At 36.5% G+C, this 12,816-nt stretch overlaps 1 protein-coding gene across 1 annotated transcript in view; it reads left to right on the top strand.

Annotated features, from left to right (window-relative positions):
* Nucleotides 1-12,816, top strand: part of LOC5569949 (fatty acyl-CoA reductase 1) — a 50,964-nt gene that overhangs the window by 33,442 nt on the left and 4,706 nt on the right. The window contains exons 3-6 of the mRNA XM_021850348.1: nucleotides 9,406-9,654; nucleotides 9,719-10,158; nucleotides 10,221-10,285; nucleotides 10,353-10,641. Coding sequence (XP_021706040.1) covers nucleotides 9,406-9,654; nucleotides 9,719-10,158; nucleotides 10,221-10,285; nucleotides 10,353-10,641 — 1,043 coding nt within the window. The remainder of the gene's footprint in view (nucleotides 1-9,405; nucleotides 9,655-9,718; nucleotides 10,159-10,220; nucleotides 10,286-10,352; nucleotides 10,642-12,816) is intronic.

The following is a 12,816-nucleotide window of genomic DNA, read 5'->3' as shown; positions in this document are numbered from 1 at the left end:
AAAAGGCCTTTTACGTACAAAAGTGGAGGCGATATGCGTGTATATTTTATATGATGAAAATCATCATGCAATGCGAGTGTGTTGATTTTATTGCGAACTAGCATGTACTCTTATGCGACATAAATTATGATAACAAAGTTGATTTGACAGAAGCTACTGCACAACTTTACAGAGCACCTAACGTCAAAATTCACAAGTTTCGACCACGCAACACCTCTTCGTTACGTTTTTCGATTGAAAATTTTAAAATTATTGTATGAGCAGTAACGCTTAAGCCTGCTCGCCCGTCTCCCTAGAGCGTTACGTAATTTGTGGACAACGCCCAAAATGTATAGCAAAACTTTCACCATTAGAATATTTTTTAACCTATCAGTTACAAAATCTTAGCCTAAATGCTGAACGTTTTCATAAAAATATCTGAAATATATGGAAGTTCGATAAAAATCGAGATTTTGACACCGTATATCACCGTTAGTTCTTATAGGCTTTTTCCAGATATTCATCCATGATTTCTTTCAGTTATAACTTCGCGGAATCTTCAATCAATTAATTTTCATTTCAAATTTCGGGGAACGCTTCATATTCATTTGAAATATTGAATATAATTGAATATTGAATACATTTGAAGATATTTTCGAGCGTTACTCTGACAAATTATTATATTTGTCAAGAAATTTCTTCGGTAGTTTTTCTAAGAATTCCACCAAGTGTATGGCCAGGATCATTTTCGTATGAATTCAGGAGTTCTCCACGATTGTCTTTTAAAATTTATCATTGGATTTCGAAGGACTATTCCTACAGAATTTCTACAGAATATTTTCGATGGATTCCTTAAAAAGTTGCTTCTAGTGTTTTTGCAAGAATTTCAAGAAACTTTCCAATCCAGAGAATCTCCAAGATTTCCATCGATGATTTTTTTCGGATTCTAGGTACCAATTTCTCGTCCAGAAGAATTTTCAAGATTCAAATAAATGTACCAGAATTTTCAATTGATTGTTCTAGTGATTTCTCCATGAATTCCCTTACGTCCTAGGGCTCCTTTAGCATTTCTGCAGTATTTTTTTTTTTCTAGAAACCCCTTCACCTGCTAAACGCAATAAAACAATATCGTTTGAGTTCATGAATTTTTCCATATTATTTCTTCTGCTGATTGCTGTCATTTTTTATAAGTTTCATTAAGTAATTCTCTAAGCATTTCTCCAAGAAATTACGTCATGATACCTGACGACGCTTCCTCAATATTTTTTCAGAGATTCTCTAGAAAATACTCTAATAATTTCTCAAGGATTTTCCCAGATATATATTAAATTTATTCTTCAGTAATCACTCCAGCAATTCTTCCACTTTGTGTTCCTGCGGAGATACTTCCAATTTCTCATTTGAAAAACTGATTCTCTTACCATGGGGAGGAGGGATTGAAAATCGGCCAAAATTGTGATTGTATATGTTAAATTGCGGAGTGCAATTCGGAAGCCCAAGCATGCGGTTTTGTTATTTTTCCGCATTCAATTTTTCCATTCACGAGTACAGTGTTTTGCTACGGTGACCAAAGCCATCAGGATCGTTTACACCACTCTGCGTGTAGAAATTGTATTTGGACGGTCGATTGAACGTCGATTTTTTTTTTTTTTCTATCTTTATTAACGAGATTTTTAGCCCTGGGCTAGTTCATCTCGGGACCAACGGCTTTACTTCCCTTCCGAAGGAAGTCGTCACTACAACTTTTTTGTCAGTGACTATCTCGGGGATGGGATTCGATCCCAGGTCCTCGACGTGAGAGGCGTGTGTTCTAACCACTACACCAGGTCCGTCGAATTGCAGAGAGGTTGCAAATGCTGAATCCGGTGAGTTTGTTCCAATATGAACCAATGCCAAAATATTATTCATAGGTGCCAGAACGTCTGCCAAACGTATCCTATGGCCTTTCCCATTCTATTAACATTCCACAATATCCCGTATCACCTATGAGAGGACGTTGAGTTCTCTGCATCTTTCTTAAGTAGGTGTTCAATTAATCATTCGTTCCCATTCCTCAGCATTCGCAAGGACGTGGCCAGGTCAGCTCTCAATTGTTGGAGGATGCGTCAGTCTTGTCTAAGGGTTAAGGGTTGGTCCCAAATCTTTGACTTAGGTTCAGGACTGTACCACCTACGAATTTGTGCGAAATGCTTAATGCTAATGCTAATCCTACAAATGCCTGATTTTAATGTAAAGTGTAATGCAAAAATTTGTACATTTTATATTTTTCTACAATCAACCTATCACAGAAAAAGAGCCTGGTGGAACTCAAATGATTTCAAAACGATTTTTCCATTAGTTACACGAAAAATAAATTAAATCCCCAATATATTTATATTATATATATATATATATATATATATATATATATATATATATATATATATATATATATATATATATATATATATATATATATATATATATATATATATATATATATATATATATATATATATATATATATAATATATATATATATATATATATATATATAATATATATATATATATATATATATATATATATATATATATATATATATATATATATATATATATATATATATATATATATATATATATATATATATATATATATATATATATATATATATATATATATATATATATATATATATATATATATATATATATATATATATATATATATATATATATATATATATATATATATATATATATATATATATATATATATATATATATATGTATATTGTATATATATACACCTTGATTAAACACAAGATTTTTGTCATTCCGAAGCATAGGGTCATATTTACATGACATTATTCATAACAAATGTCAAACACAAAGAGATGCTCACATAAGGATTTCGTAAGAGATTACGTAACAAAACAAATTACCCGTCTATACTTAAACAGAAATGTCAAACATGCTTCGATGAAGTGGAATATGAATTGTAAATATTTAGCTTTGAAATAAGGCCATAGTTGTGATTGTGCAAGCGGGGTAAAACCGACCTCTGTTGATGGGGTAAGGCCGCCATCCCATAATTTATACCAAATAAAATGTCCAACCATTTCAAAAGTTGTAACTTCGTTGTACATTACTATTCAAGTAAAATGAAATCAATTTTGTTACGAATACAAGCCAACTCTGCATATTTTTCAAAAATATGGGTGTCTTAAGGTTATGATAAGTATATATCTAAGTTTTTTGGATTGATTAATCCTAATAATGATTCAATTTCCACGTTGGGCAATGTAGAATTAATTTTTACTTTTTAGATTCACAGGGAACTAAATCTATTTTTTTTTTCGTCAAATTGTGTACAAAAATCTTGGTGGTCGCTTTTACCCCGTCGCTAAAAATAATCGTGATAAGAAATCACTTTTTCAAGCTTCAAGAAATAAATATTTTTTGGAGCCGGATCCTATTCTTGGTACTTTTGATTCACCTCGGCAGTGGGGTTTTCTGAAAGCTACAGATATTGATCAAATTGCTTAGGCGGGCGTTTTTACCCAGTCTTCCCCTACTTTCGAAGATACTAAAAATATCTACAAAAATTCCTACGGAAAAACCAAACGAGAATTGGTCAAATAATATGGCCGTCAAATATGGTGTCCAATATTTGACGGTCATTCGATTGGAATACAAAAAAACACCAGAGAAATTTTATGAGTGTCACTTTTCGATATCTCTCATACTACAGTCTCATATTTGACACTTTAGTCAAGTGAGGATTGAGGTGTAAGCTCTGGAGAGAGCTGTTTTAAAATCATCATTTTTTTATGTAAAGTAAATAAGGATTTCTCATTGCTTTGGCTGCAAAAAGAATTTCTTATTTTCTCAACTGTCCAGGATTGTTCTTTTGCAAAAAGAATTTCTCATTACAAAAAGATATCTCTAAGAAATAACAGCAGTTTTTCCACAGCGCTGTTTGCCAGGAGTTCAACTGATGGAATCGTTATTAGCATCTATATCATTAACACTATATCTCAATATGAATAATAATATTTTTTACAAGCACTGACATTGAATCTTGGTTTATACTTTCAGAAAGAATTACACGTAGAAAATGTTTATGAAACAATAATAAATCGTATGCATTCAAATAAAAATCTGTAAATAAAACAGCAACTAAAATGTTTGTATAAATGTGGAACGTTTTTTATCTGTGTAGTCGAGAGTAATTCAAATGAGACAAAAAAGAATATCAAAAATGAATCGAAATTGTGTTCAGTGAGAGAATTTAAAGATAGATCTTTTCTAATTGGAAGATACAAAAATGCTATACTACAAGTGATCAATAACTTCAACGAATGGTGTTCTGCGACTCTTAATTACCCATGTTTCGAAAAATGGCGTGTTATAATTGATACATAGGGGTCATGCACAAATTACGTCATGCTCCAAGAGAGGGGAGGGGGTCAAGCCAAGCGTGACAAGCCTTACAAAATTTTCGAAAGACTCACACAAAAAACGTGACAAAGGGGGGGGGGGGTCTAAAAAGTCGAAATTTTGCGTGACATAATTTGTGTACCATCCCATAGAATATTCACACAAAATGTTATTTCCGCAGCCAAACCTACTTATGGCAGGAGTGCAATAGGAGTTCTTCCAAAAATACTCTTCAGGGTCAACAACTCCACACCGCCCCCTATTAGTGGTTATAAACTTTCAATCTATTTTGAGCACGAAGTATTAGCCGGATTTAGGAAGGAAATCCAACATGCGAAAAAAAATTGCTAAACCAAAGCTAACCGGTTAGTCTATCCGTGTACCGAAATAGGAGACGATGGAAAATTACTGGAATTTGAATAACACACAATCCGTACTGATGGAGCAGTGACCTACAAAAGCAGTATTAACGAAACGTCACTTCAACAGACTAGGCACAGACAAACAGACGTAACACTTAGAACAAATCTCAATCAGAATCATAGTCACGAGAACATGTACGCCCAATGCTAAAATCGGTGTGTTTGGCCGACAGGCCAACAGATGGCGGTAGTGTGTAAACGTCAAACACGAACAAAGACGATGCAAGCGCTGCGGGTGGCGGATTGGCCACCTACCATATTTTCGAATCAACCGTTAAAAAGGTGGTCAATGGACAACTATGAGAGTGTTACGTCTGTTTGTCTGTGGACTAGAGTTTTTTTTTGCTGTAGGATGACTTGGAAGGTGAATGACCCTCCTAGACGAATTGGTCGATTAGTCAACGGGGTATAATGGTTCAGACTAGTAAAGATAAAAGGGAAGGTTTACGGTTTGGCACTATCAGAGGTGCGCTCATCGTTTTAATTTGTGCTTGACAGCGCCTTCTGCAGGTCGTCCAATATTAGCATTAAGCAATTAGCACAAATTCGTAGGTTGTACTGTCCTATACCGTTGTATGAGGGTTGGCTCCTTCTCGTCCGTTACCAAAGTCAAAGATTTGGGACCAACCCTTGACTCTTAGACAAGATTGACGCATCCTCCAACATTCGAGAGCTGTCCTGGCCACGTCCTTGCGAATGCTGAGGAATGAGAAGGAATGATTAATTGAACCGGCGACGCACAAAACGAAAACGCTTGGTTGGGCTTTCGGACGCACAATCGCCTTCTGCAGGTCGTGCAATATGGCCACAAAATATTGATGGTGCTAAATGCTCGATGGATTTAGAATATAATTGTTCTAGGTGTAACACCTATTTATCTGTAGTTTAAGTTTGGTTAGAATAAATAAGAAAGATTTTGTTGGAATATTTGATGATGACAATTCAATTAAAAGTGATTGGAATTGTAATGATTCCTTAGTTCGATGTCTGCAAAACTAGCACAAATTGAATGATTAATTGACTAGAACATCCATACGCACAGCTTCCTATCAGACACAATCTTTGAATAATGCTTCCTCTATGGTTGTACATAACCTGTATTATTTTACCATCAAATCAATCCGCCACCCAATATCTAAATCACCAGGGTTATCGACCTGCTGAAAATTGACATTCACACCACATAAAAAAGGCACTGCAGATAAAACCAGTTCTGCAGCATCCTAAAATTTGAGGCCCTGAACTAATCGGAGAGCGCTTTTAATTTTAGACGGTGGTGCAGAACTAGTTTGTTTTATTCGACTGACGGTAGAATGGCTGGGTGAGCGAATTCTAACCCAAACTCGTTTGATGCACATTTTATTCGTTTTTACTTTCTATATTTTTCCTCCGTTGAGCTCGTCCATCTATTTGGATATACTTCAGATTAAGATTTTCATTTTCTGCAATATCATCGTCGAAAGCAAACAAGTTTCATAAATGTTATATTTAAATATATTTCGACCAATAAATTTGTCAGTTCCATAGAATAACATGTATAAAAACTCAGGTGCAAAAACTTGAACATTTTCTATTGTTTCATCATGTAATACTTTCCTTAGCCAAGATACAAAATTTTGACTTAGGGTAGGTGTACCAATTATGGATACAATATGTCAACAGTAGTAATAAAAATAAAGTTGTAACCGCGTTTCTAAAACGCAAGCATGACTTGTTGGTGTCAATTACTAGTTTAAAGCCTTGCGAATCTGTTGATTTAAACAGTTTCAGTACTAAATTGACTTTAAGCTTCTAAAAATGGATTTTAAAAAGCGTTGTCTTTGTACCAATTATGGCAATAGCGTTCCTAGCATTCGACATAAAAGTGTACCAATTATGGACTATCGAATATTTGCACGAAATGAACTCAAACGCCATGAAGAACGAATGATATTGCAACGCTTATATGTAATGAAGATATCGCTCATAAAATTTTCCAAAAATTTTGGGTTAAATATATGTTAAATCAATTTTTTGCAATGGGTTCATGGGAGAAAATTAATTTTCGAGAAAGAAGTCAAAATGTAGTGTAAATGCAAATTATGATACAAAACAGCATTAATGATCTCACATTACCTTTCCAGTGCCAATTTTTAACGAAAAAAGAGGGAAAATTCAAAAATCGAGTGTCGCTGAAAACCCCTTTCTACCATGAAATTAGCATCTTCCGCTCGCGAACGTTTTCGAACGTGTGATTGAAAAATCTTAGTAATTGAGTACAAAACATGAAGATAATGCCTTACCGAACCGTCCCGTCGTGGAAGTCACCAGTAAAATAGCTTTACTTCTTTTATTTTACTGATCAAAAAATGTAAACAAACCGCCTCCAGAGTATTGCCATAATTGGGCTCTCATACACTCTTTGTACCAGTTATCGACATAGTGGAAATAACACGATTTCCAACTAAAAACAGTAGAATTGATTGCATACCAGCTAAATTTATTCATTTGTTCTCACTAGGTAACATACATTCATCGGTTGAAACAGTTTATCCGGATGAAAACATACATTTCGTAACGGAGGTCCCTTAGCCAACTGCTAAGAAGGTGACATATATGTGAGGCAAAATTTTCAAATGTTCATTTTTCGAAGCTTATTGCACGAATGTTCTTTTCAAGGTTTAGTTACCATCAAAAACAAATAGTTTAATCATTCCTGTGAATATAAGCCATTATAGTCTAGTGAAACAATAAGAAAAATCTCTTTTTGTTCCCACTATTGCCATAATTGGTACTATAGCCATAATTGGTACTTCTACCCTATTGCGAATCAATTTCCATAAGTCAGTTTGAAGCAAATTAACTTGTTGCCCAGTGCATTGAAATGGCAAATAGGCAGCCTCAAAAGTATTGTTTACCAAGCTGTGTTTCAACAAAAACACCCAAAGTTTCAAAAATCTCGGTCTCATGTGTCGAAAAAAGTTGATGTTTTATACGCCGATGAATGTTGATAGCAACTCCACCACATGCCCCATCCAGTCTATCACAACGATAAACAAAATAGTTTCGACTCTTTTGAGTTTGGATCCTGATTTTAAAAGTAATAACTGCTATATGTATGTTACTAGCTGATTATAATTAAACAGCTCGTCCTCTTGACCATTCAAAAAACGAGCAATCCAATACAAAATATTTGGATCCATTAAAAGAATATAACAATTTTATTAGTAAACTTTACACCACCTTGGACTGGTTCAGCCATTGCGGTGGTTTTGAGCTTTGTATCAATAATTTGATTCAATTTATCAGTCAAAAATCAAAATCAAAGGGAGACATATTACTAGAAGTAGGTGCATTTTTTGATAATTTTCTGTTGGGATGTCCCGTTGACGAAGGGACGGAATAGAAGTTATCTGCTGCGATATAAGCATGGGTATTTCCATTTGATTTGTAACAACCGAACTGAAATTACATGCAACACCATTGGCATAGGAAATCCCTTGGGTAAATCCATTCGAATTTTTGAATCGTTCACCTGACAGAAGAAAAATAGCTAATGAATGCCCATGATTATAATTTTCCTGATGGGTATGATTACCGTTTTGACTCATATTCCGAACACTTAAGGTCAACAGTGACTTTAAACGTATCTGAAAGGCATAAATTAGCAGAAATTTATAAAAATTCCAATATTTTCGCAAAAGCTAACTGTTAGTTGTTAAGTGTGCCAATAATAACGTTGATTTAAATAAATTTAATATTGTTTTTACCCAAAAGAAGCTAACAACATTTTTAATTCAAATGCTGAAAACTGTGTTCTTTCTGCCTCATATTCCGAACAACTTGATTCAAATTCCGAACAGTACCAATAAATCGTATTCAAATGAATCATTTGCAACTAAATTTATCTTAGCTAGTATTACTAACCTCGAACTAGAGAAACATAACAACTCCCTATGTATACAAAATATGAAAAAAAAATTGAAAAAATGACTACCATTTCCTGACAATTTGCTGATATATTTCTAGCGAAACATTTCAACCATATTGCCATACAAAAACCAAGTGTTCGGCACATGAGTCTGTTCGGAATTTGCGACAAAACGGTATTAAGCTAGCGATCTTTCACTGAGAAATGAGAATTGTTGGAGATTCTACCAGGGGAATTCCGACTATGAAAAACGTTCTTCGGTCTGGTACAAGCCTCAACGATTCGTTTGCGCGAAGGACAATCCCAAAAGTTGGACTTGCCCTCGCAATTTGCGCATGCAAACTCTTTGGCATTTTCCTTCACAGGATAGACGTCCTTAACGTGGTAAGAACCTCCGCAAATCATGCATTTAGCATTCATGCGACAATGTTTTGTACCATGACCCCACTTTTGGCACCGATGGCACTGAGTAAGGTTCTGAAAATTTCTTCCAGGTTTCTGGAACTATTCCCATGTCACACGAACGTCGAAAATAAGTCTTGCTTTCTCTAAAGCTAAAACTTTCGTTAAAGTGAACTAATGTACACCATTCCACTTGATCACTCACATATTCATTGTTTTACAATGAGAACCTAAGTCACTTATTTAATTACCCATCTCCCCTTAACAGGTGTTCGACAAACTCCAGAAAAAGTCACCCGCCTTCAAAGAGCGCATCAAGGTCGTCGAAGGGAACTTGGAAAAGGATGGGCTCGACCTATCGCCAGAAAGCGCCCAGTATCTGCAGGACAATGTCAACGTCATCCTACATATCGCTGCCACCGTTAAGTTCGATGAGGAAATCATCAAGGCACTGGGCATCAATCTCCGGGGCACCAGGGAAGTGCTCGAAGTAGGCAAAACGGCAAAGAATCTTGAGGTGAGTGATCTGCGTCTTGCCCATTGTGACTGGCATTGCCATTCAAAGACTGTTTTCTTTGTAGAGTTTTATCTACGTTTCAACAGCATACTCCAACAGCTTTACGGAGCACATTGAAGAGCGAGTCTATCCTCTCGAAATCAGTCCAGAGAAAATTCTAGCCAATCTGGAGGATGAGAAAATGAAGGAAGAAGTCCACAAATATTCACTCAAGTGGCCCAACACGTACACATTCACGAAAGCCCTGGCAGAGGCTCTGACCCAGGGCTACAGGCAATATTTCCCAGTAGCAGTCGTGCGGCCATCCTGCGTCATGCCCGCCCTGGATGAGCCCATGCCTGGCTGGTGCGACAGTATCTACGGAACCAATGGAACGTTCATCGGGTGGTACTATGGTTTGATTCGGACTAGCCAAATCGACTCACAAGTACAAATCGACACCGTACCGGTAGACTACGTTAGCAATACCATCATCTCCGTTGCTTGGAAAACTCACGTAACCCGGTATGGAACTCCCTGTTTTTGGGTTATTAGTACAAGATTTCTCACGTTTCAAGGCATTTTAGGGAAGAGGAGAAGGACGTTCTAGTGTACAACTGTGTGAGCTCCACGGATAATCCACTGACATTCGGTAAGTATTGCAGAACTCAATGTAAGCCAAATCAAATGACAATATCTTCCGACTAACAATTCAACAGACGAGCGGCGAATCGAGTGCGAGAAGGTCATACAGAAGCACCCGTTGTTGACAGGACTGTACAAACCGATGAGTGTGTGTACCACCAGCGAAACGCTGTTCCGCGTCTACTCGTTGTTCCTGCACTATTTGCCCGCGTTCCTGATGGATACGGCTCTGCGGATGCGAGGGGAGAAACCCCGTCTGGTGAGCACCTACCAAAAAATCGACAAGGTGGTAGAAACCGTGAAAGTGTTCACCAACACGACGTTCTTCTTCGACAACGGGAACATGCGGGATCTCTATGTGCTGTAAGTATGAAACTGTTGCTGAAAATATCTGAGTACAGTGGCTGGATTCCAAATAAAGGCTGAAACTCATATTTTGGGTGCCTTAAATAACAAAAGACTAAAATGTGGCCCACAATCAATGGGGATCTGCACAAAAATGATTCTCTCTTTTTTATGGTAGTAATTTGTAAACAACAAGGCCAGTAAACGTCAAAATCTCATACATAATCAAAACAATGCAGAGCCCAATGGGGCTCCGCACTGTTTTGAATTTGCATGGGATTTTGACGTTTACTGGCCTTGTTGTTTACACATTTCAAGGTAGAGTGAAAGAGAGCGATAGATTTTCGTGCAGAGCCCTTATAGGCCTCTGCACTGTTTTGATTTTGTGATTTTGACGTTTACTGGCCTTGTTGTTTATTAAATTCATGAAGGAGTAAACGAGAAAGGACGATTTTTTGCAGAGCCCTATTGTAATACCAAGGCGCGTTCAATTCTCTAAGGTCCTATTATGCTCACTTTGTGGAGAAAACCAGACAGGGTAGGTGAGGAAGGGCTGGCCGTTTTGTTTACAAACATCTGAGACAGGTAGTCGAGAGATTGACTCATGATTGGTTGGAGAAACAGTGTTGTCAATAATTATTCTAATCTGGTCGCCCCTGCTCCTTGTGTACTCTACTACTTTCTTTCTTTTTTGACAATTTTGTCCGCACTGATGGCAGCACAGCTAGTTTCAGTTTCAGGCAAGGCAGTAATGTTTGTAAGCAAAACGGCCAGCAAGTTAAAGATGGCCTCCTAGCCGCTTTCGCCAAATGATTACACCTTACTCTGGCTACAGAGTAAAATGCACACACCTTGTGTAATACTATTAAAGATCAAAAAATAAATTTTAGGGCGAAATGGGGCAAAACGGGTTTATTTAGTCATCTAAAAGTGTGATCCATCATTTTACCAAGATTATTCCACGCCATGGTAATTAGGGCATTAATGCTCTTTTAGTCACCGAGACCAGTTGAAATGTGTTCCATCTCCAGATTATTCTACGTCGGAAAAATATTATTTTGAGTAGCCACTATAAACTGTAAATGCTGTAAAATATCAGAAAATAAAATTTTAAGGTAAACGGACTCTCTCGGTCATTGATATTAAACGAAGTGTGTTCCATAATATTATTCAGATTATTCTACACCAGGAAAAATAGGGTAACCAATTTATTTTGGACACCTACATATTTTGGACCCCCTGGGCAATTTTCCTGCGAATTTCCCAGTTTAAATCGGGAGACCAACTCAATCTGCATGCTATTTGGTAAGATAGGACTATTCCGCACTTGTATCAATCGTTTGCACATAGAAAATGTGTTTGTTTTATCTGAAATTAATTTAATTTAATTTGTGCATTCAGGCAACCGTTACAACACGTTACACACAGAAATTGAAGCCGTCAGAAATTTTTCAAATGTAAACAAAAACTTTTTTCAAATTTTTGAACTAAAAGCGTTGAATTTCTTCAGTTTTCCGTTGTCAATCGAATGATTAGACTATAGGCAAGCATATTATATAACCAGTGTCGAGGACTTTGTCGCCAAACGATAAAAAAAAATCCGGGGGTCCAAAATGTATTGGTGTGTCCAAAATGATGAAAAACAGTGCTTCACAATCCAATTATTTTCGACTATTTTTGGATCCTACATGACCTATGGGCAATTTTATCTCGTAGCGGAAGTTTTTCTCTACATTTTGGAATGTTCTTTGACTTGGTTATGCTTTGCAATTAATTGATTGGGGCAAAAAACTAAAATCACTTCCTTAGGGGGTCCAAAATACGACCGTTACCCTATATTTAGTTAGCCGCAATCAGTTTTTCTTTAATCCAAAAAAATAATATTTTCAGGGTAAAACGGTAACATCCATACGGTTCCGGTGAAACACAATTCGATTCCTTGACGTTATTTCCATGGAATATATTGTCGCACCGCCACTAAACCGGATCGCGCCAGCGTGACTCGCGACGCGCCTCAACTCGCGACATTTTGAAATCAGTTTTTTAGTGCGGCGCTGCATTTTAACGATTTCTATAAACACAGCGCATTATTCACATATTTACTGTGACGCTCGGGGCCCGAGAAAATATTGTATATCCACTTGAATGTTGGATTATCCCGGCTATTTAGAAAACTGTTCGAAACAGTCGTTA

Source organism: Aedes aegypti, chromosome 3, assembly GCF_002204515.2.
Source record: "Aedes aegypti strain LVP_AGWG chromosome 3, AaegL5.0 Primary Assembly, whole genome shotgun sequence".
Classification (NCBI taxonomy): domain Eukaryota; kingdom Metazoa; phylum Arthropoda; class Insecta; order Diptera; family Culicidae; genus Aedes; species Aedes aegypti.
The sequence above is the reverse complement of the archived record's forward strand: the minus strand, read 5'-3'. Positions and strand labels throughout refer to the sequence as shown.